General features: G+C 44.8%; 3 protein-coding genes and 1 non-coding gene across 4 annotated transcripts; 2 read left to right on the top strand and 2 right to left on the bottom strand.

Annotated features, from left to right (window-relative positions):
* Positions 1-1347: 1347 nt before the first annotated feature.
* On the top strand, positions 1348-1418 carry TRNAG-CCC. Its single transcript has one exon. It is a non-coding gene; the product is annotated as a tRNA-Gly (tRNA).
* A 1410-nt stretch (positions 1419-2828) lies between these two features.
* LOC125507477 (transcription factor BHLH089-like) lies at positions 2829-4362 on the bottom strand. The gene is made up of 6 exons (XM_048672052.1): positions 4252-4362; positions 3717-3911; positions 3576-3641; positions 3336-3404; positions 3171-3247; positions 2829-2971 (listed from the first exon to the last, which is right to left on the bottom strand). The coding sequence occupies exons 1-6, from the start codon at positions 4360-4362 to the stop codon at positions 2842-2844; spliced, it is 648 nt and encodes a 215-aa protein (XP_048528009.1). The 3' UTR covers positions 2829-2841.
* Positions 4363-10362: 6000 nt separating this feature from the next.
* On the bottom strand, positions 10363-14209 carry LOC125511002 (transcription factor BHLH089-like). The gene is made up of 6 exons (XM_048676288.1): positions 13771-14209; positions 11648-11842; positions 11432-11497; positions 11203-11271; positions 11034-11111; positions 10363-10815 (listed from the first exon to the last, which is right to left on the bottom strand). The coding sequence occupies exons 1-6, from the start codon at positions 13984-13986 to the stop codon at positions 10681-10683; spliced, it is 759 nt and encodes a 252-aa protein (XP_048532245.1). The 5' UTR covers positions 13987-14209; the 3' UTR covers positions 10363-10680.
* A 4398-nt stretch (positions 14210-18607) lies between these two features.
* Positions 18608-22728, top strand: LOC125511003 (vesicle-associated membrane protein 721). The gene is made up of 5 exons (XM_048676289.1): positions 18608-18969; positions 20749-20890; positions 20976-21096; positions 21178-21240; positions 22274-22728. Exons 1-5 carry the CDS (start codon positions 18780-18782, stop codon positions 22427-22429), a joined length of 672 nt encoding a protein of 223 aa, XP_048532246.1. The 5' UTR covers positions 18608-18779; the 3' UTR covers positions 22430-22728.
* Positions 22729-23950: the final 1222 nt, after the last annotated feature.

The raw sequence follows: 23950 nt of genomic DNA, 5'->3' as shown, positions 1-23950 counted from the left end.
AAACCAGCTACGGTTGAATCTTTATTATCTACGTTGAAGCTTTTTGCGACACCTTGAAGCTTTTTCCCTTGTTGGCAGTAGCCAGCCCCTAGCATCGGCATTCAGTGTTTGAAGCTTTTTCCAACGCCGGTTGAAGCTTTGTGCGATATCGGATGTAGCCTTTTGTTGTGGCAGTGGTTGGTTCCAGCATCTGTCGTCGCTGGTTGAAACTTTTTGCCGCATCGGTTGTAGCTTTCCAGAACACTGGTCACAACATCAGGGGGTGTCCCCATTGTACTCTCAGCTCGACGTCCACCTCGAGCTCGTGAGCCAGATGGTAGAGCGCTCGCTTCCTCGAGCACTCGGGCTGGATCCACATGCCTCGCTCGAGGAGCGCGGCCTCTTGTCCCCTTCGGTGGCCGTCCTCATCGTCGGCCCCCATCGGTTTTCCTCATCGTCGGTCCCCATCCCTCGCCAACCCCCTCGTCTTGATGGATGTAGCAAAAAAACTTTGCCGGTGGTAGCAAAAACCAGCTACGGTTGAATCTTTATTATCTACGTTGAAGCTTTTTGTGACACCTTGAAGCTTTTTCCCTTGTTGGCAGTAGCCAGCCCCTAGCATCGGCATTCAGTGTTTGAAGCTTTTTCCAACGCCGGTTGAAGCTTTGTGCGATACCGGATGTAGCCTTTTGTTGTGGCAGTGGTTGGTTCCAGCATCTGTCGTCGCTGGTTGAAACTTTTTGCCGCATTGGTTGTAGCTTTCCAGAACGCTGGTCACAACATCAGGGGGTGTCCCCATTGTACTCTCAGCTCGACGTCCACCTCGAGCTCGTGAGCCATGGCCGCCCTGCCTGTGAGCTCGCAGGTGATGCCTCCCCTGTTGTAATAGCGCCGGTGCTTGGCCCCCGACGAGCGCGGCCATGGCTTACAAAAATCAAGGGGGGGACACTAGCTCGGGGGGCAGGGAGGGTCGGCTTCGGGGGTGCTCGCTGGAGAAGAAAGGAGGGGGTCTCGCTGGAGGAGATCGCAGGCTTGGACTTTCATGGCAGCCGGGGAGGTGGGGAAAAAAAGAACCAGGAAAGGAAATGAGAAGGACGCGGGGATGGGGGAAAGAATAACGTGGTGGGCCCTCATGGTTTGATTCAGTGTAGCGCTGCGTGCGTCGACGAGACCGGCCGAAGCTTTCGGCCGGCGCGCCGAACGCAATCGTTTACCTTTGTCGAAACTGTCACCGCGTGAGCTATTACAAACCTTCATGCATTGCTAAAGAAAAAAACCTTCATGCAGACGATAACGAGCTGAGATTTCGCATTCACCTGGTAGATAAGAGACCATCATATATACGGAAAGGAAAAACAAATTAACAAAGCGCATCTGGTGTAGTGGTATCATAGTACCCTCCCACGGTACTGACCAGGGTTCGATTCCCTGGATGCGCACTTATTTGTTTTCTCATCTGGTGTTTTGTTGTTTTCTATGGACTTTCAGATGAGCACAGCAGGGCTTGACGTACAATGGATTTCTTTCTCTGTTGTTGATGTATTTGTTTTTGATACCTCCTAGGCTGTAGTCTTCTTCTTTCTTTGTACATAACAATTATCTGAAATATGGGAAGAAATTATAGTTTTTTTTAGGAAGGGAAGAAATTATAGTTATAGCTTCAGGAGCAGTGAAATGATGAACCGCCGACAGCTGTTCCCCCATGAACCCTGGCTGTTTTTTTTTCTTTGCAGGACAAGACCTGGGTGTGTTTTTTTAACGCAGAGGCAAAAGATTTGCCTCATTCATTAATTAAGGAAGGAGACAAGGTTTAAGTCAGAGCCATATGAGGCCCACTGAATACAAAGTCATTACTCTCGTGGCATCGTTTCGCACCCGCTAGCACCCACAGCCTAGCTTCCTCCTTCAGGTTTCGCAAGATGATTTTGTGGGGGGGGGGGGGGGGGGGGGGGGGGGGGGGGGTCGATTTCTTCTGGAAGACCGTTGCATTTCTCTCATTCCGAATGGTCCGGGTGGTGATCAAGGTGAGGGTCGCATTTCTGGAATTCCCTTTGTCGAGATGGTCAAATCTGCGGAAATTTCTTCGGGGGGAACTAGCCAACTAGAACGGGTAAAATCCGGCCTGAACCATTTCCAATTGAAGAGAATCATGAAGAAGAGCTTTGCGAAGAGCATTGGCGCAGCAGTCGAACCGGAGCATCAAGCTGTCAGGGCAACAGCGGTAGATCGCGGGCATAGGTTCATTTTCGTTGCGGAAAATCTTGCTGTTGCGCCACTTTCACGGATTCCATATGGCGGAGATCAGCGCTGTAGAACGAACTTACGCAAAGATGAGAGCCATCCCAAAAAACACGAACCTTGCTGCAATTGTCTGTGAACATCGGAGTGAAGAAAAACGACTGACGAATGCGATCGAAGGCCATCCAATCTCAGGTGAACCCAGAAGACACCAAACATACAGTGTAGAAGTATTACACACATTGTAATCCGAGAAACCAACTTCTCCTGCTGCTACCCAGAGAACAAGGCACAAATCATCAGTATTCAGAAAGAGAACGGCGTGCCCTGAGGTTCAAACTTTGATCCGAAAACTGAAAAAAAAAACTCAAAAGGAAAAGGGTTTACGCTTTCACAGCCTGACAGGAGACCTGAAAAAAGTTTCTTCCATACATGGCGGTCTCCCTAAATACATGTTTGGTGTCTCTACCAGGCACCAGCAAATTAAAGCCCCAAAAACTGTAGATAAAACCGCATTTGGAACAAGATGGTCGCGCAAAAAAAATGGGACTAGAAAGGTGGGGAATAATTGGCTGAGGATTCATGGTATGCTTTGTTGGGCGCCACCCTGATTCTTTTTTCTGTTCATGTCGCCCTTTCGTAGTTGCCACCAATCTGCATGCGAAGCCACTCTGAAGCCGGCGAGCCTTGCGTGTACTCCCTTGGTGTTTGCGGGTCAAATATTAGACCTGGAGCTGTGTTGTACGTCGGCGAGAAGACAAGAATACATATTTTTCTGTACACAAACATGACAACATAGCATCTATCATAGCAGGCCTGATTGCAGATCAAGGGCCGAGATGCATAGTATATTGGCAACACAGTTTGAGAAATCAAGCATTGGAGCTAAGATATACTGTACTTCTTTGTACCCATCATTCTTTTGCTACTTAACCATTGAGTTCGCAACTTGACTTACATCTTTAGTTGGAAATGTCTCGGCCCCATTGTGAGCATGGGCATTAACCGCCTCAAGCTTCCTGGACAGGAACTGCAGATGACAGCAATTGTCAAGCTATTTATCATTAACTGAACTATAGAGGGACATAATTCCATATTAGCGACAAGACACAGCATACCTCAATTTGACGTTCCAAAGCTTGGACATAATTGATTATCTCACCGAGGACCGATGCTTTGCCAATAACCTAACCAAGGAAGCATAAGCTTTCCAAAGAAAATCATTTACATACACAAAACTAGGGAGGACTTAGAGCTTGAAGATGATACCGAAGATAAATAGATCTGGACATTAGTGGGACTGTGGGAGAGAATGGAGACATAAAAAATATTGAATTCTTGTTGAGATTAAAATTCACCTTATTACATCCAGGGACAAGATCTTGGAGAATTTTCACCCACTCGGTTATTTTCTCACGACGTGCCTCTCAAAATAGTAGAACTTCCAGTGATCAAGGGTGTACAAGAATAGTTAAAATGAAACAGTGCACTGAACTGACCCTTTCTGCAAGGCTATGGCTGTTGGTTGCTTGACCCCTTCTTGCCCTCACATGGATGAAATCTTGCTTTGGTGGCGGAGGATTTTGATCAACAGCCTTACTAGCATTTCTTGAATCAGCTTCAGCATCTTTTCTGAAACTGCCATTATCATCAGTGGATTTATTTGCCTTGAAATGTTTTGCTTTTGCATTAGTCTGCACATTAAGGTTCGAGTGACTTAGCGATTAAGACAGACGAGAGAAAGAACAATTAACCTGTTGCCCTCTGCATAAGCTGTGCTACGGGCATTTTTTTCTTTAGAATATAACAAAAATATTGTCAACCGCCTTCTGGCCTCCCAAGTCAAACAAATATTTAAACTGTCAATCGGCACATAACCAGTTAATATAAGGGGCGAAAAATCATATAATGGCACCAGTAAAATCAAAGATCACATACGACAATAATGATAGCTTGCAGACTATCACCAATATGATGCCTGCTAAAATAAATATGACAGTAGGTTACTAAATGCAAGTAGAAGATGCAAAATACTCTGGACCAGGTCATTGGCTCAGTACTCTGGACCAGGTCGTTGGCCGCCTCCAAGAGGTTTGACAGGGCCGTCTCATCAGAGAATGTTGCGGACCTGGTGATCCGCTTCATCCGGGTCTAGTCAGAATGTCGGAGCGGGGAGGTTCTCGTTGGGTCGGCTCCACCAAAGTACAACCACATTCCCCTGACGCGGGCCTGAAGTGGCTGGATCCTCCGGCTGACCCAGGCGGCAACGATGTCATTGCCGGTCATATCCGACTTCGTGAGCACGCTGACCTGCTCCATCAGGATCTTAGCCTGGGTCTACTCCACCCTCGTGAGCTTGAGCGGCCACCCGGTGTGCCAATCTGCGGCCTCGGGCGTGTACGGAGGCAATCTAAGGCCCAAGGCAAAGGCAAAGATGTTGATGCTCCAACAACATCAACATCAACTCCGAGGGCGTAACGTTCACCAGAAAATTGCTAGTGCTATGACCCCAATAGTAAGGCCTTCATCTTTGGGGGAAAGCCTTTCAGATGACTGTGGAAGATGTCGAGCATATCATAGGTGTGCCCACATTGGGCCAAGAGTTTTTTTTTCATGCGAATCAATTCAAGTATTTGCATTATACGAAGAGCTAAAAGGCCCTAGCGGAAATAACCCACTTTGAAAGGACTTGTTGAAAAATAAAAAACAACAAGGGATCAACTTTCATCCGCGCACACAATAGGTGTGCTAATGTGTCCAATAGCAGAGAGGCACGTCGGCACGAAGTACCTAGGATTGGTAGCAGACATATCTAGAATAACGATGGTGAATTTTGCATTCCTCACGCTTACTCATCTGATGGCCATTATCACCAAATTTAAAGATGGAAGCTCGAATTTGGAGGGGAACCTCCCATTGCTACATGTTGGAAAAGCTATAACTATCTGAATGTGAGGTTCATATAGATTCATATATTTATAGCCTTTTGTAACCTGTAGCAATGGAAGGTTCCTCTCCAAATTCGAGCTTCCATCTTTAAACTTGGTGATGCTGGGCATCAGATGGTTAAGAGTAGGGAGTGCAAAATTCACCCATTTTATTCTATATATGTCTGCTACCAGTCCTATGTAGCTCGTGCCGACGTGCCTCTGTGTTGTTGGATACATAAGCACACATATTGTGTACATTACATAGGCGCGGATGAAAGTTGACCCCTTGCTGTTTTTTATTCTTGTAGTAAACCCTTTCAAAGTGATTTTATTTTCGCTAGGGTCTTTCAGCTCTTCATATAATGCAGATGTCTGACTTGATTCACATGGAAAACACTCTTGGACAATGTGTGCACACGCATGATATGCTCGACATCTTCCACAGTCGAGAGGGCATTGCCCCAAAGATGAGTACCTTCTTGTTGGGGTCATAGCATCTATCAATTTTCTGGTTCAAGTTATGCCCGGTGTTCGTTTTTGTTCACACGTTAATGGAGCAACCACTTATCTGTGATCACAGACCTGGGATGGTTCCGGTGCATCGCCTCCAAAAATGGAGAAAATTCCTTATTTGACACTGTCTTAAAATCTGGTTCCTTATTTGATACTGAAAAAGTTATTCTTCCCTATTTGACACTAGTCCTAAATTTTATTCCATATATGACACTTCTGTCCATTTTGAGCCTAAATGACACCTGAAAAGACGATTTTGCCCCTCATGCGGTATGTGTGTGCGCGCGCGTGTGTGCTATTGCGTGTGTGGGTGCACGCGCACATGTGTGCTGCCGCTGCATGTGTGTGTGCATGTGTGCTGTAGTGTGTGTTTGCTACTGCGTATGTACGTGCGCGCGTGTGTGTGCTGTTGCGTGCCTATGTGCTGCCTGTGTGTGCTGCTACTGCGTGTGTGTGTATGTGTGTGTGCTGCGTGCGTGTGTGTGTATGTGTGTGTGCTGCGTGCGTGTGTGTGTGCGTGCATGTGTGTTGCTGTGTGTGTGTGTGTGCACGTGCACGTGCATGTTGTTGCGTGTGTGTGTATGTGTGTGTGCTGCGTGCGTGTGTGTGTATGTGTGTGTGCTGCGTGCGTGTGTGTGTGCGTGCATGTGTGTTGCTGTGTGTGTGTGCACGTGCACGTGCATGTTGTTGCGTGTGTGTGTGTGCACGTGTGCATGCGTGTTGTTGCGTGTGTTGGTGCATGTGTATGTGTTGCTGCGTGTGTTCTCTTGCCCTCGCACTGATGCTGCGTGCGTGCGCTATTGCCCCCCACACACATACCACATGAGGGGCAAAAGAGTCTTTTCATGTGTCATTTAGGCTTAAAATGGACGGAATGTCATATAGAGAATAAAATTTAGAACTTGTGTCAAATAGGGAAGAAAAACTTTTCCAGTGTCAAATAAAGAATTTTTTCCCAAAAATGAATGGAGCAACCACTTATATGATGCCATGGTCTAGTCCAATTCAATGCCAACCCCAAAGACAACTGTGCTGCAATGGTGGTTCAATCCTATGATTGGGACAAATGGCAAGTTATATTTGTTCACATGGTACGTGTTGTCAAACACAACAACACCACCAAAGGCATCATAGTCCAACCGGGACTACGCGTCTGACCAAAAAAGGTTCTGCAGATGGCCTCTGCTGTCTGTGTTGTACCTGTACCAAAATTCAGAATCTCATCTTCCTGCGCTGCCATATAGTTCAGCATGTATTGGGCACCGAAATCTTTGATTCTTTGCTTCTTGTACTCAGCAAAAAAATTATATAGGTCCCGAAAGACACAGCCAACTTTGTCATAACCAGCGTGATGCCTCTCCATTACCTCCATTATCTGATGTGTGCGTGACCACCAATACCATACTCAATGGCATCAGGCTTTTGAGCATCATTAAGTCCACGACGAGGCCATAAGAAAGGTGTCTGGTCAGGCTTAGTGAATTCATAGTTATGCTGGTCCACAAATTCCTTGACAAGAGAGTGCCCTTGGTTTCCTTTTTCCAGTTGGACCTTCCAAAGTTATTCATGGGCCTATATATCTCTTTGCTGCACATATACAACCTTTGGATTCTTATGTCTCCCTTGTTTTTCACATTGGCCTTCCTGACGCTGAACACTTCCTCTTAAGCATGTTTATTACAGAACTCGAAACCTTGTTCATCGCTTGTGAATGTTTGACTAACAACCCTGTAATATTCTTCAGTTTCCTCTATGCTGACATGGCGAGCATCCATGTTGTGCAACTGCATGCCGGCCACAAATAAACTGAATAATGTCATTTACGCATCTCTAGTGCCAAACTACATCATCAAAAATGTAAATCAAAGCACTTCTGCCACATGACAACCAACACACCAAAATGTGAACCGTAATTGCAAGTGTTCTGAATATATGTGGATTGACTTTGCCTGTACTGTAAGCAAACAATATAAACTATGTGATTCCACCAAGCAAATAATATGTAGCCACCATGTTTTCATGGAGAGTTGGTCCTAAATACTCCATGCAATTTCTAAAACAGTTTTGCTAAAGCACATCTAGATGTGCTATAAGTATTGCACATCTAAATCCTATGTCATTGATCTTACGTTGAGATTCGTGTGGATACTTACTTTTTCTTTTTTCTTTTCCTCTTTATGCTTGACCCACTCACTTAGATGTGCAATAACTAGAGCACATCTAGATGTGCCCTAGACACACCCTTTCTAAAATTATTTAAGATTCTGTATGAACAAAACTTCTGATGCCACATCATTCTTATAGAAGATATAAGAGTGTCGACGATAAAGGTCAAGAGAATATAGAGTACTGAAGGGAAGAGCATGTCCAGTTTAATTTTACTTGGGCCTCATACGTGAATTCTAATCTCTTTGGTATTATTGAAGCATTACCTTCTGCCGGCGGACCAGCAGTGATAGAGACGAACGGAAGGGCAGTGCCAACGGCGACAGCAGGATTAGCGGGCGGTGGTGCATCGGTAAACGGCGGCCAGAGATTCTGGTAGAGGCGGACGGAACGGACGGACCTGAAGGTTCCGGAGGCGGACGGCTCGGGCAGGCAAGAGGTACGGTAGAGGCGGATGGAACGGACGGGCAGGAAGGATCCGGAGGCCGACGGCGCGGTGGCGCGGCGGCGAGAGCCACGGGGCGGCTGCGGCGGCAACTAGGGCTTGGGTGACAAGTCGGGACTTTCTGTTGATTGATTGAACTATTTAACTATCGAGCTAGACTGCCCTTGGGCTAAAAGAAAAGAAATCTAATGTAAACTGCCTATATTACCCTTCAAATCGACGGTGGATCTGTGCAAATACTAGCATTTCCTATGACTGGTAACTTGCACCGTAAAACGAATCCTAACTGACCCCAGGACCGTCGAAAACGCTGACAGCACACCTCCTTTGCACGCTGATCGCCACTAAACAAGGAGGCGTCCACTCGTCGAGAACCATGTAATCTAATATTCATATCATTGACAAACACACGATATAATAGTGCAGGCAAAGAGGGACGCGGGCTTTCGTCTATGGATGTACATACATCCTATATGAAAAAAAAAATAGTAATTCATTGTACTTGTGACAAAATTTCACAAGACGAAAAACCCTACGAACTCCTTTTCAAAAAAATAAAATTTTCAGCCAAAATAGTGTGAATAGTGACCTATAATAGCAAATAAATTTTCTTTTTGCCCCGAAGTCAACGCTGGGTTTTTATTCGCGAAAATTTATATACTAGTGCAAAATCCAAACAAACTTCTAAACTTATTTGACTTTTTTGTAAAAAAAAATCCCGGGTGTATCTACAACCAGGAAGCAAAGGGTATTTCCCAGGCGAAGGGCCTCATAAATCCATTACAGCACTCGGGTAACGAAAAGCATGAAGAAGTAAGAAATACTTGCTTCCCAAAAGAAGGGGCGGAACATATAAATTTATGGAATAATTCTCTCGGACATGAGCATTACCAGTACTAGGAAATTGGTCGTGAAAGCACTTCTTGCCTGCTCATCATGCCGTTGGCCGTTAGGAATCCATACTATCCGCAACTTGCTCATCACCATCCGTGTCATCATCTCACCACAATATCTGGAATCATCGTCTGCTACAAGGTACTCTACAACTCTTCGGCCAGCATCCCATCACCAAGGCTTCCGCTTTGTTCTACAAGACACAACTCCAGCTTCTCAAGCACTTCTTGCATTGTAGGGCGGTCGATACCACGATCACTTACACATTTCTCAGCAATCTCCACAAACTTCTTGAAGCACCGCGGAGCAATCTTTCCTTCAAGATAGGGATCAACAATCAGATCAAGGACGCCCTTCTTCTGGCAACTGAGGGCGCATTGTGCAAGTTCAACTTGTCTCCTTGGAAAACTAGGATCCCAATGCAGCCCGAGCACACAACACCTCAAACAGCACGACATCAAAAGAAATAAAGAATATCCATTGGATTTCTCTGTTGGTTGCCCAGTTCCGAGAAATTCAGGATCGATATAACCTGCATATACTCCAGTGTTCCTTGTTTTCTCCTGAATAAGACACCGTTGATCGTACTAGCATCTTGGTTTTTCTCAACTTCATGATGCAAACCTACATAGAAAGCTGAAGGAGGTCAGAAGCGAGCGGCAGATATATCAAAGCTTCAGGAGCAGTGCAAATGATGAATGGCTTCGAGCTGTTCCAGCATGAACCCATGCGTGTTTTTGTTTTTCATAAGCTCTTCGCCCTCCGGCATTTGAACCCTGGGCGTTTGACAATCACATATTTACATTTGTTGAGATGGTCAAATTTGCGGACTTTTTTTTAGGTACCGGCCTGAATCGATTCAGGTAAAAAAGAACCAAAGTTCCTTGCAAGCTCTGAAGATAAAATAAAGGCCCTAGGGCAACAAGGGGACACTAAAAGCTAAAACCAACTATGCAAGCCATGAAAAAAAAGGGTTCGTTTTTGTAGCGCAAAATCATGGAGTGAAAATCCAATCTCAGGCAAACCCTGAAGACACCAAACATGTGATCCGAGAAACCAACTGCCATGGGCACAAACCCACAGAACTCAGAAAGAGAAACATGCCATAAGGTTCAAGCTTTGATTCTAAAACCAATAAATAAATGAAATCAGAAAAAAAAAAGATAAGGTTTAAGCTTTCACAGCCTGACAGACACCTGAAAAAAAAGTCGCTTCCTTTCATCTTAAGAATGATTACCAGCTACAGAAATCCATGGAATACATGAAGGTTGCGAATACATGAGGAACAGTCCTGAATCCGAAGGTCAAAACAAAAAGGCACTGTGCTCGGCGGTTCTCTCTAAATACATGTCTGACGTCTCTACCGGCAATTACAGCTCCAAAAACTATGAATAAAACCGCATTTGGAACGAGATGGTGGCACAAAAAAAATGATCTACGATATGAAAGTGGGGGTTGATTGGCCGAGGATTCATGACACGCTTTGTTGGGCAACACCCTGGACTTTTGTTCTGCTCATGTCACTCTTTCGTAGGTGCCACCAATCTGCATGTGAAGCCATTCTGCAGCCGGCGAGCCCTGGGCATACTCCCTTGGTGTTTGTGGGTCAAATGTTAACCCTGGAGCTGTGTTGTATGTTGGCGCAGCGAACTGCAAGTGAGAAGAACAAAAGGTAAACCTTCTGGAGCTAAGATATGTTTTGCTGTACACAAACGTGCCAATATATCATTGGAATATATTTGCAAGGGACAAAATGTGAAATAATATATTGGTGGCACAGTTTGAGAAATCAAACGTTGAAGCTAAGATATATTTCCTTGTACCAGTTATCTTGCTATAGTTAGCCACTGAGTTCACAACTGACTTACGTCTTTAGATGGAAATGTTTCAACTCCGTTGTGAGCATGGGCATGGGCATTAACCGCCTCAAGCTTCATGGACAGGAACTGCAGATGACAGCAATTGTCGAGCAATTATTAACTGCACTACAGAGGGCAACACAATTCCATAGAAGCAACAATCTGTGACACAACATACCTCAATTTGACGTTCCAAAGCTTGGACATAATTGATTATCTCATCAAGGACTGATGCTTTGCCAATAACCTAACCAAGGACGCATAAGCTTTCCAAAGAAAATCATTGACAGACACAAAACTAGGGAGGAAGTTTGAAGATGATACAAAGATAAATATATATGGACATTAGTGGGACAGAATGGAAACATAAAATATATTGAATGCTTGTTGATGAGATTAAAATGCACCTTATTACATCCAGGGACAAGATCTTGGAGAATTTTCATCCGCTCGGTTATTTTCTCACGCCGTGCCTGTCAAAATAAATAGAACTTTCAGTGACCAGATCTGTAGCTCCTGTAATGGGTAGTGTGAATGTGTATCTATGGGGTGTATAAGAATACTCAAAACTGAAAACAATACATTCAGGATAGTCAAAACTGAAAACTGTGCATTGAACTGACCCTTTCTGCAAGGCTATGGCTGTCAGTTGCTTGACCCCTTCTTGCCCTCACATGGATGAAATCTTGCTTTGGTGGTGGAGGATTTTGATCAACAGCCTTACTAGCATTTCTTGAATCAGCTTCAGCATCTTTTCTGAAACTGCCATTCTCATCACTGGATTTATTTGCCTTGAAACGCTTTGCTTCTGCATCAGTCTGCACATTAAGATTCCAGTGAATTGGCGATTAGGACAGACGGGAGAAAGAACAATTGAGCACTTGCTCTCTGCATAAGCTGTGCTGTGGGGCATTTTTCTTTATTATAGAATATAACAAAAATATTGTAAACCACCTTCTGGCCTACGAAGTCAAACAACTATTTAAACTGTCAATCGGTACATAACCAGTCAATATAAGGGGCACAAAAATGGCACGCCAAAATCAAAGATCACATATGACAATAATGATAGCTTGCAGACTATCACCAATATGATGCCTGCTAAAATATCACAGTAGGTTACTAAATGCAAGTAGAAGATGCAAAACACTCTGGACCATTAGGTTGTTGGCTCAGTACTTTAGTAGTTAAGTGTTGGAGACAATTGATTGGATTTAATTGTTTGTCCATCAACCACCTTTAACCAGCAAGTACAGACCAAAAAAGTATTGCACTAAAACCGTAGGTACCGAAAACAGAGAACTCTAAAACAAATAGTCAAACCAGCTGTCACCCAAAAACTTGGCCATGGTATATAATTCAACATGCATACAGTTTATGTAAACAAAAAATAACACTGGGAGAAGGTTAAGAAAACAGTGGATGGTTTTATTTTCTAAGCTACTAATATAGCAAGCAGGTAACTGGGATACCAATGACTATTACAGATTTAAAAGTGCCAGCAAGATTTCAACAGTAGAATAGTGCTGACTGTAGGCTGTAGCTACATAAAGAGCATGTAGGACAGTAGAAGTTCTATGGCATATGCACATCTACTGCTGGTTGAGTAACTTGTCCCCTTGCAACTAGGGATTATAAAGATTGGCAGACTTTGTGCAAGGATAAACTAGTCTTGTTAACTTGATACTGAGCAGAGCAATCATACGCTGTCAACATCAGTGAGCCAAGCCTGACAGGCATTATCAGTTTAGCACCGATATGGACCAATCTAGAGTGCGTACACACATCACTGGTCAGTACCAAGTTACGACACCTACTTATTATATACATCCTTTCAGTTGACAGAAGTTGAGTTCTGAAAGCCACTACAGGATGGCTTTGTCAAAAGTACTCCCTCCGTTTCTTTTTACTCCGCATTTGTTTTATGTTAAACTTCGTAAAGAAAGTTTGACCAAATTTATATTTAAAACTATCAACATCTACAATACTAAAGATCTGCAATATTGATGCATCTAATGATATTGAATTGATACTGTGAATGTTGACATTTTCCCTATAATTTTGGTCAAACTTTGCAAAGTTTGACTTAAGACAAAACTTGTATGCGGAGTAAAAATCCCGGAGGGGGTAGAATCCATGCCAACACCATGGATATAATAAAACGGTGGCCATCTAAAAATAGGAAAACTACTACTGCAATCAACTGTGTGTTATTATTAAAATAATGATGAAAGGTGGTTACAGAGTAATGGTGGCTTTCAGACATCTGGAAGTGAGTCTTATCTATACTCAAACTTAAACACCACTTATGGTTCCTACTCGAAGGCATTTGGTAATTAGGGGAATCTACAATGTTAACCTTCCAGTACCTCTGGGAATGTTGTGGAATTTTTTGTACGGCCCTATGTAAACTAAATTGTGAACCAGCATCCAAGTCTAGTTACATACAGGCACCGTCACAGGGCAAGTGCTAGACCATATATATCGAACTAAACTAAAGTACCAAACCAATCCAAGCTAACCAAAACGGTCATGCTACTGACTTAGAAGAAGCACAACTACGCCGAATCGAACACATGAACAGATCACCGACGCAGCCAAGCTGACCAGTGTCTGAAGCCTACACTCTCAGAGCTCACTTCCAGAGTAGTGGAGCAACAATTTGTGAGCCTCCGAATTCCCCTCTCATCAGCCCAAACTCCACCCCCGCCACACGGATCACGACGAACGCCGAGGAAGAACCTACCAAATCCTGGCCGCCGCCGCCGGAGGTGGAGACGGGCCTGGCGGAGGCCGAGTCGTCCTCGGACGCGGGAGGCTCCCGCTGCCTCCTCCGCGGGCGGCTGCCGCTGCTCTGGCCCGTGACGGCGGAGGACGCCTCCCCCGCCGCGCGCCCGCCGGCCGCGCCGGCGCGGTGCGGCGGGCGCCAGGGCTCGGCCTTGAGCTGCGGGGCGGGCTCCATCACGGGCGGGCGAGCAGCGAAGCGCCCCTTCGCGCGGCGGCGCGGCGGAGCCCTAGGGTTTGGCGGGGGCTGCGTCCGCGGGCGGGGGGCGACCAGATCGGGTGGGGAGGCCGAGGCTGGGGGAGCTCGCCGCGGCACTGACCCACTGTGCACTTGCGCAGGGGAGAGGGGAGGGAGGGTCAGAGAAGACTGGAGGAGAAAGAAATTAATAAATGCTCGGGATTTGGCCACGCGGTGATTGGCGGGCGTGCGTGGGTCTGGATCTACTCTACTCCACTCCACGCGATCGAATCTGCCCCATCGGTGTGGGTCTGGACGTGCGGGTCGGCCGGGCCCGGCCCAGCCCGGCCCGTCCCGACCCGTCTTGGAGCATGTTGTTGCGCCGCAAGCTGTCTTCAGCCTGGCGAACCGACGCGGGTCGCCGTCACGTGTCCGGTGTGCCCGTGGAAGGCAGTCTAGGAGGCAGGGACTATGGCCCTGTTTGGTTCGGCTATGGATTTGTAAAAGTAGCTGTGAAAAATCTGCTGTGAAAAATTTGATGTGAAGAAGATGTATGTCATTTGGCAAATCAGCTGATACAGCTTTTCAGATTTTGGCCCGCAGCGGAATCAGATTTTGGAAGGCACGTCCTAGGCTGCTTCTGCTTTTGGTTCAGATTTTGGCAGCAGATTTCTGAAATCGGATTCTGCTGGGTTCGCCCTTTGATTCAGATTCTATTGCGCGGCAGCGGAATCCGTCGATAAAAACTAAACCAAACAGGGCCTCCGTACCAGGTAGGCATCTTCTTTGTCTTTCAAATAAAGCTTTTCTGTCTCACTTTTTTTTTCTTGCGAAAAGCATCAGATCTATACCGTAAAATAAAAGGTTCATCAGAAGAATTACAAAGCATATTAAATAGTATATAATAAAAATTACATCAAGATTTCAAGACTACCGAATGACCATTACTGCCGCCAGAACGAGCCGCCGACGTGTCACTATCACCACTCTCCAATCGCAGCCGATTTGACCTTTTTCGATGCCACTATTTCTCTTGTGTATACCTTATCTCTTCTTATAAAGATGGTTTGTCATCAAGCGCAGGACCCCTACTCCTAATAGATTTATCCCGATTAACTTCAATAAGGTCATCATCATCATCGACTAAGTGAAGGTTGCAGTACTTGGCGGCAAAAGGGATTTAGAGAGAAAGTCGCGCAAAAGACAGATGCGAGACCGCCCTAGCTTTGTGGGCCACACAAGTGATTTTGGCGATATCTATGCACGAGCACGACATTAAGCAATCTTGTCGATGAGGGGTGATGGAAGTTCCTCAAGGTGGTTATCATCGAGAAAGTTGTCATCACAATATTGTCACATACGAGCTCTAAATAGTCAAGCTTGCACGCTAAGGGGTAACTATGGCTTAAGGTTCGTACTACTCACGGGAGAGGACAAATGTGTGGCAGAAGGAGGGAAATCTATAACATAATTAGTGAGCACTGAACAAGCCTAAAAAAATTGAATCTCACTGACATATCCATTTTTTGGAATTTCATAAGTTCTTTCAAATTTTTGATATGTTGAAACTTGTTGAACTTTGTAGAAATTTGATCTAAAATTTTGTTCAAAATTAGGTTGAATCAAACCAGAATTTTGAAGATTACAAAAGTTTCTAAACCCATCAAGCATGATTAACGTGATCCCTATTTTTTGTAGTTTTGATGGGTTCTGAAACATTTTCCTTACAGCAACGCTTGCGACTGGAAGAGGAAAGGGCCGGCGAGGAAGTGGTGAAGCTCGGCCCTCTCTCCGTTTATATAATCTAACTCCTACTATCTAGTTAGAATTTGCCGAATGGTTGAATTGTGTCCACTTTTGGTGATGTTTATATGTGAATTATGCCCATTCGATATCGGTTTTATATGTCTGATTCATATCGATTCTGGTCGTTTGGTGATCTCGTAGTATGTTGCATGATTTTGTATGGATATAAGATGCCGGATATGATACATGGCCATGGAGGCGTCGATTTGGGGACCGCCCGGTCATTGATCACGGACGCGCCTGGGCGTGCCCGCGGGCATATGGGGTTTCGGATTTGGCAAGTCTGGCTATAGATGTTTTTATCCCCTCCTCCCCATCTTTGCCACCGCCAGATCTCTGATAACCCACAAGTATAGGGGATCGCAACAGTTTTCGAGGATAGAGTATTCAACCCAAATTTATTGATTCGACATAAGGAGAGCCAAATAATATTCTTAAGTATTAACACCTGAGTTGTCAATTCAACCACACCTGGAAACTTAATATCTGCAGCAAAGTGTTTAGTAGCAAAGTAATATAATAATAGTGTTAACGGTAGCAAAAGGTAATGATAACAAAAGTAATGTTTTGGGTATTTTATAGTGATTGTAACAATAGCAATGGGAAAGTAAATAAGCGAAGAACAATATATGGAAAGCTCGTAGGCAATGGATTGATGATAGAGAATTATGCCGGTTGTAGTTCATCATGTAACAGTCATAACCTAGGGTGACACAGAACTAGCTCCAATTCATCAATGTAATGTAGGCATGTATTCTGAATATAGTCATACGTGCTTAGGGAAAAAACTTGCATGACATCTTTTGTCCTACCCTCCTGTGGCAGCGGGGTCCTAACGGAAACTAAGGGATATTAAGGCCTTCTTTTAATAGAGTACCGGACCAAAGCATTAACACATAATGAATACATGAACTTCTCAAACTACGGTCATCACCGGGAGTGGTCCCGATTATTGTCACTTCGGGATTGCCGGATCATAACACATAGTAGATGACTATAGACTTGCAAGATAGGATCAAGAACTCTCATATATTGATGGAAACATAATAGGTTCAGATCTGAAATCATGGCACTCGGGCCCTAGTGACAAGCATTAAGCATAGCAAAGTCATAGCAATATCAATCTCAGAACATAGTGGATACTAGGGATCAAACCCTAACAAAACTAACTCGATTACATGATAAATCTCATCCAACCCATCACCGTCCAGCAAGCCTATGATGGAATTACTCACGCACGGCGACGACCATCATGAAATTGGTGATGGAGGATGGTTGATGATGACGACGGCGACGAATTCCCCTTTCCGGAGCTCCGAACGGACTCCAGATCAGCCCTCCCGAGAGATTTTAGGGCTTGGCAGTGGCTCCGTATCGTAAAACGCGATGAATCATTCTACTCTATTTTTTTCTCCCCGAAAGTGAATATATAGAGTTGGAGTTGAGGTCGGAGGAGTTCCAGGGGGCCCACAAGGTAGGGGGGCGTGGCTAGGGCGTGTGCCCCCTGGTCTTGATCTTTTGCCAGTATTTTTTATTATTTCCAAAAAGACGCTCCGTGGAGTTTCAGGTCATTTCGAGAACTTTTGTTTCTGCACATAAGTAACACCATGACAATTCTACTGAAAACAACGTCAGTTTGGGTTAGTTCCATTCAAATCATGCAAATTAGAGTCCAAAACAAGGGCAAAAGTGTTTGGAAAAGTATATACTACGGAGACATATTAATCTCATTTATGGGCAAAGCCCTACCGACGTAGGCGGCAACGAAGACTCCTCTCCCCTTCACACGATGGTGGATGGCGCAGGCCGACGTCGTAGGGCGGAGGTGTGACGACAAGGAGGGAAAATGTGTGGCAAGGATCACTATGTCTTGAGGTTCATAACGCTCACGAGAGAGGACACATGTGTGGCAAGGAGGGAAAATCATGACATAATCAATCAACATTCAACAAAGCCCTAAATTTTTGAACCTCGCCGACATATCAACTTTTTGAAATTCCATAAATTTTAACATATTTAAATCCGTTGATTTTCTTTTGAAGTTAGATCTAAAATTTTGTTTAAGATTAGGCTGGATCAAACACGAAACTTGGAGATTACAAACGTTTCTGAACCCATCGAAACTACAAAAAAAAGAGAAAACTTCACCGAAACCCGGCTGAACGCGCAAAAAAGGTCGATTTGACAGGGCCTCAGGACTCAAATGTTAGACTATCGTGTATATTTCGCTGTCAAAAAATGATAGCTGCCATAAAAACTTTTAGTAAAATGCCGTCTACCGCGTCATAGTCTTATTTTTGTACAATAAAGCGCGTCACATGCGTGACATGTGTGCTGTCCATTCTAGATGTGTTTGATGCTACAGCCATCCATACGCGCCAACATCACAAGCTTCGTTGACCCCCAGTTTCATTTCATACAATTACGCACCAATCGCACCTCACATAAGCTTCTAGTACTAATTTAATAGCCAAACTTGTGGTAATCTGACTGTATTTGCAGGAGTAGAAAAGAAGAAAGGAACATAGATAGTTTTTTTCCCTCGAGCAAAGGAAGATAGATAATTAAAGCATCGACGGTACGGAGAAGGCACGCGGCTGCTGAGCCCGACGAGGCAGCTAAGCTAATCAATCCATCCCTCGCTTAACCCTGAAGAAACCAACCCCGGAAAAGTTGAACCGACGAACGACCCACCAGGAGGGAGCCAGCCAGACCAGAAGGGGTCTCCACGCGGTGGGCGGAAACATTTCGGGGACCGTTCCGCAAAACGTCCACCTACCAAATTTGATTTCCCTTTTTCTTTTACCACCCCCACCACCCCCATTGCCCCTTGCCCCTCCTCCCACTCCACCAAAGCGAAACCGACCTTTCCCCCTTCCTCTCCCCTCCCCTCCCGCAGCAGCCTCGCCGAGATCCAATCCGGCAGCCCCCCTCCCCCGCCGGCGGCGAGCTCCAGCGGAGAGGCGGCGAAGCGCGCGGGAGGAGCCATGGGGCAGCAGTCGCTCATCTACGCGTTCGTGGCCCGCGGCACGGTGGTGCTGGCCGAGTACACCGAGTTCACCGGCAACTTCACCACCATCGCCTCCCAGTGCCTCGTCAAGCTCCCCGCCAGCAACAACAAGTTCACCTACAACTGCGACGGCCACACCTTCAACTACCTCGTCGAGGACGGCTTCAGTGAGTCGCCCGCCTCCCCTCCCCTCCCCTCCGCCCCGCCCGATCCTTGCTTCCCTCCGTCCGGTTCGTCGCGGGCGTGATCTGATCCGCGTGGATCTGGTGCGACGCGCGCTCGATTTGGGCTCGCCGGGCGTAGATCTCGCGGATTCGCTGGATTTGCGGCCGGGTCGTTTCGATTGCTGCTGCCGATCGGCTTGTTGCCGCGCGAACTTCGTGCGGGAGGTTGTTGCTCTCGCCGTTTGGTACCAGGCTTCTAGTTTAGTTGGTCGCACGCTGGGTATCGGCCAGTTCGAGTTTGGTAATACTTGGTCAATATCGTGCTATGCAGTCAATATATTGTGGTTGCTCCTCTTATCCCACGCCTATGGGGCCAGTGGTTGTAAGAGCTGCAATAGCCGACCGACATCAGCAGTAAAATAATCAAGTACATAGTGCCGGCTCTGGATATCTGTGCTATTTATAGTAGAGGACAGACTGTTAGTTGCTGGCTTGCTAGGCATGTGTATGGAATGCCAGCACATATTTATGCTAATTTGGCAGTTCATTTGTTGCTGCTTACATGTCGTGATATCTATTTATAGTAGAAGGGTAGATGGTTCATTGCTGGCTTGCTAGACGTGTGTAGCAAATGGCAGCCTATATATGCATGGTATAGGCTTCCAGATAAGCAATGCCCCTTAATAATCTATTAAAAAGTAATATAGATGTATCAACATTTCCGAGTTTTCTAATGGGTGTGAGTGCCATTTATAATGCTATTTTCATACCCTTGATCTTTTTGAAGAGCAAGTAGATAGGGAATTGGTTAGAAGATGTTTTCACCAGTGATAAATTAAATCAACCTACATAAGTGTGTAGCATGTTTCAGCCTTTTATGACAGCAGATCACATTACGATGGGCCATCTAAGTTTGTATAAGCATTTCATGGATAATATTTCTACAACCGCAAAAGTATTCGAGTATTGATCTGCAAGCACCATAAAAATGAATATTCCCTTGCACGGTATTTATGAAAAATCAATTCACATAGATGTTCCTCTCTGATTGGACTGTAGATTTGATGCACTTGTTTGTTAAGTGTAGCCTTTGGCACTTTGCAACAACACTAGTCTTTGCTTTTGTCGCACATGCCCAGTGGAAGCTTTAAAACTGTTTCGAGATTTGGATTAATGTGGAAACTATAATGCTCTCTCAATCCATATTTAGTTCTGACATTTGGCTTCTACTTGTGAATATTCAATAGTAGCATTTTACTGTACACAGATGCATTTTTTTAAGTGTATAGCATCAGTAGAGTACATCTCATTGCCAATCTAGCAATACCGTTCATACATTACATGATTATGTTCAAATATAACATTTGTGAAACCTTCACTAGTTAAAGTCAAAAGTCACAACTGATTGTGTAATGAGGTAGTAGAAGACAGATGTGATGATGTAGTGGAAATTAACATTACCGATTAATTTTGTTATATTGCTGCGTTTTTTTCTAGTGCTACTATGTGAATTTTAATGCTCAATTCCTTCAAACCCGTTTTCCAACGACCACATTGCTTATAGCAGTGACAATACTGCTGGGAAAAATTGATAAAGGAACTACTGTTGAAATATATTAAGCAACTGATTTTTTGCAGACATAGCACTTCTCTAAAAATGAAGATAATGCTTGTTTCTCTCCTTGGTTGAATTATAATTCCAGAACACTACATTGCATTTGTTGATGTTGCTAACTTCCAAGTCAAAAAACTATGATGCTGACATCATGCTTTCATCTGCAGCATACTGTGTGGTTGCTGTGGAATCAGTGGGGCAACAGATGCCAATTGCTTTCTTGGTTCGGGTTAAGGACGATTTCAGCAAAAGATATGCTGGTGGGAAAGCTGCTACTGCTGCACCAAGCAGCCTCAACAGAGAGTTTGGGTACGTGTGTGCTTTTGGCAGTGTGGGGCTATTTAAAATATATGGCCTTACTTTGCTCATTTTGTGTGAATGTTTACTGTTGTAGGTCAAAACTCAAAGAGCACATGCAGTACTGTGTAGACCACCCTGAAGAGATAAACAAGCTCGCTAAAGTGCAAGCACAAGTTTCAGAAGTCAAGAACGTGATGATGGAAAACATTGAGAAGGTACATCTTTGTACTTTGCAGATATACTGAAGGTATAATTTGCAGGAAGTTTCTGATCCTAAGTGTACTTCTAAAATTCAGGTTCTTGATCGCGGGGAGAAGATTGAGCTGCTTGTTGACAAGACAGAGAATCTCCGCTCACAGGTTTTAATAATTGACACATTCTTTAATCCCGCTCCGCTCACAGGTTTTAATAATTGGCACATTCTTTTATCCCGCCCTGTACTGGGTACTGTACTTCAATTGGGTTCGATTCCAAGCTGTTATTATTTATTGTTAGTACCAGGATAATTAGGCTTGGTTCCAAGCTGTTATTGTATATTAGCAAGAGTACAGAAAGGTCACAATTGAAGCAGTTAAGATGGATCCAGCTTTATACTAAACTGTAGTTATGGTAAGTGGTCAAGCCAACTACTGGCACACTTAGTAGTTGTTGTGTTAGGTGCTCTTGATATGCTCAAACTACTCAGGCGTAACTGGCTAATACTTCATCGAAGAAGGCTGGCTAGTACTCCCTCTGTCCCATAATATAAGATGTTATTACATCCAATATGTGAGACGGAGGGAGTACTTCTTATGGATGACTAGAGACCTCCCTAGGTTATATCAAAAATTGTTTTCTCCTATAGCTGATAAGGACTTTAAGGTGATTGAATATGTCATCTTCCTGTAATTCCTACTTCCGTTGGTGAGAACAGTTACAAATTTGTTCAGGTAACGTTGGATAGGATTTATTACTAATGGAGCATTAATTATTTCTGCTGTTACGATAAGTTAACTGTTATTTTTCCTCTACAAGAGTTTTAAGTCTTTTCCTGCTATTGCTCTAATGGTAATGACCAGTTATATCTCCAAGTTGATGTGTTCTTGTGATAAGGAGACACAAACGACCATAATGTTGTTCTTAAGCTTGGGCATCAAAATTTGAATTTTGAAGTTGATGTTCTCCTGGCTGATACCACGCCGCCCATCTTAGCATCCTGGTCTTATTCTGGCGAACCAAAACATTGCCTAGTGTTGAGCTTTTGGGTATTTCAAAAGGATAACATGATATTGCTACTCAATTTTGATCATAAAGTTTGCATAAACATACCATGTGTTTCAAATTATGCTTCAGTTGGATGTCTGAAACAGCAATTGTTATCTAAGATTTTTAATGGTGTGCATGCAATTTCAGGCCCAAGATTTCAGGCAGCAAGGAACACAGGTGAGGAGAAAGATGTGGCTACAAAACATGAAGATCAAGCTGATTGTCCTGGGCATCATCGTCGCGCTCATCCTCATCATAATCCTGTCGGTGTGCCATGGGTTCAACTGTGGCAAGTCCAAGTGAGGACTACTCGAGGTCGTGAGACACATTCAACTGTCCTTATATTACTGCTGATTCGAGCAAAACCCATATATGGTGCTTAGTGTTCTTTCTTCTCTAGTGTGCGCTGGCCCGGGCCTTGGTGCCTGTGGGTGGGTCTGTGTTTTCGTTGTCGTCGTGTTGGGATGTTCGCTTACCGCCGGATGGGTGGTGGCTGGGTCGGCGGGTCGTGTATTTTTGGACGCTATGTATGTATAGCTTGGATCTTGACATCTTTGTTCTATTGTTATATGATGATGAGGATGAGTAGTAGATTTACTTAATTGGAGTCGGAATTATGTGGATGTGTCTGCTTTGGTCTCTCTTGTTGGGGGCTGGAGCTTGTGCTTGTCTGACCACGACAAGCCTGGCCTTGGCTTTCACGCGTTGGCCAGTTGCTCTCATATGACGTGTCACTTTCGTTGCTGCGACGTAGATGAACCTTGTTGCGTTCTGCTGCATTCACCCGGTTTATTTGCATAGCTTGGGGTCATATCCCTTCCCGTTTGCTGTTAATAGAGGCCAGTCTGATAGCAAATGTATTCGGCAATCCATGGGCGTGTAACGGAGAGACATTTGGTCCACAGCCCACGTCCAAGGGATATGCGTACGCTGTTCCGGCGTGGGACGACTGTGCAGTGATATCACCCACCGCTTGCTGCGATCCTTCAGCACGGAGAACATGACTGCACAATACTTCGGTTTTACTGTTGCATTTTTTGGCCCTGTAGCCTACTGTAGCAGCCTGGGGCCCGGGGCATGGCCCAATCCAAGCTCCGCCCCACACAGGAGCAAGCACGGGATGATCATCACGATTTTATTGCTGCGGCATCTTGGTTTATACATCATGTTTCTTCGATGGATTCGACAGAAATGATAACTATTCAGAATGGATTCTACTTACTAGCTAAGATTGGCTATAGTAGTTTACAGATTAAACCGGACAGCTCAAACGCAGTTGAGGCTCTAAACCTTTTCTTGGGCCAGAAATCGGCAATTCTTTTTGAGTGCAAGGAAATGTAACAAAATGCTTGAGGGAAGCTAATAGTGTAGCTGATTGTATAACAAAATCATCTCATTCTAGTGGACCCTCTGAGGTTTTGGAAGATGCAATCTCAGACTATTTCTCACCTTAATGTAAACGACCTGGCATTATCTGCGAAATAAAGTACTCTCTGTTAAAAAAAACCCACCGCCTGCTGCGATTTCCAGTTGCCTACAGTATGACACGTTTAGTTGTTGCTGCTACGCACGCACTGAACACCGCTCATCAGTCAGTGCCGGCCATTGTTCGGTGAGCCTGCCCTGCCCCGCTTCGCGGAACATCCAGAGCTTGAACCAGAGCTTTCATTGGCTGGCTGCATCTGCTTACCTGCCTGCCTTCCTGCACCTCAGCTCAGGCAGCGGGGTGATCACTGCAGCTGCACCTGCACGGACTATGATGATTCTGACGGCAGCTTCAATTCTGTCCATTAAATCAGACAACGTGTCCGTGGTCAGCGGATA

Source organism: Triticum urartu, chromosome 5 (assembly GCF_003073215.2).
Source record: "Triticum urartu cultivar G1812 chromosome 5, Tu2.1, whole genome shotgun sequence".
In the NCBI taxonomy this organism is placed as follows: Eukaryota; Viridiplantae; Streptophyta; class Magnoliopsida; order Poales; family Poaceae; genus Triticum; species Triticum urartu.
This window is presented reverse-complemented; position numbering and strand designations above follow the sequence as displayed.

Excerpts from the sequence above, each read along its gene's own strand:
- LOC125507477 (XM_048672052.1), bottom strand. The coding sequence starts at position 4,362 with ATGAAGCGGATCACCAGGTCCGCAACATTCTCTGATGAGACGGCCCTG. Across the intron at positions 3,642-3,716 it reads GCCATAGCCTTGCAGAAAGG|GCACGTCGTGAGAAAATAAC; the intron begins GTCAGTTCAGTG and ends CTATTTTGAGAG. Across the intron at positions 3,405-3,575 it reads TTGTCCCTGGATGTAATAAG|GTTATTGGCAAAGCATCGGT; the intron begins GTGAATTTTAAT and ends TTCCTTGGTTAG.
- LOC125511002 (XM_048676288.1), bottom strand. The coding sequence starts at position 13,986 with ATGGAGCCCGCCCCGCAGCTCAAGGCCGAGCCCTGGCGCCCGCCGCAC. Across the intron at positions 11,843-13,770 it reads GCGGCGGCGGCCAGGATTTG|ACTGATGCAGAAGCAAAGCG; the intron begins GTAGGTTCTTCC and ends CTTAATGTGCAG. Across the intron at positions 11,112-11,202 it reads CTTTGGAACGTCAAATTGAG|TTCCTGTCCATGAAGCTTGA; the intron begins GTATGTTGTGTC and ends TGTCATCTGCAG.
- LOC125511003 (XM_048676289.1), top strand. The coding sequence starts at position 18,780 with ATGGGGCAGCAGTCGCTCATCTACGCGTTCGTGGCCCGCGGCACGGTG. Across the intron at positions 18,970-20,748 it reads CCTCGTCGAGGACGGCTTCA|CATACTGTGTGGTTGCTGTG; the intron begins GTGAGTCGCCCG and ends TTTCATCTGCAG. Across the intron at positions 21,097-21,177 it reads TGATGGAAAACATTGAGAAG|GTTCTTGATCGCGGGGAGAA; the intron begins GTACATCTTTGT and ends TCTAAAATTCAG.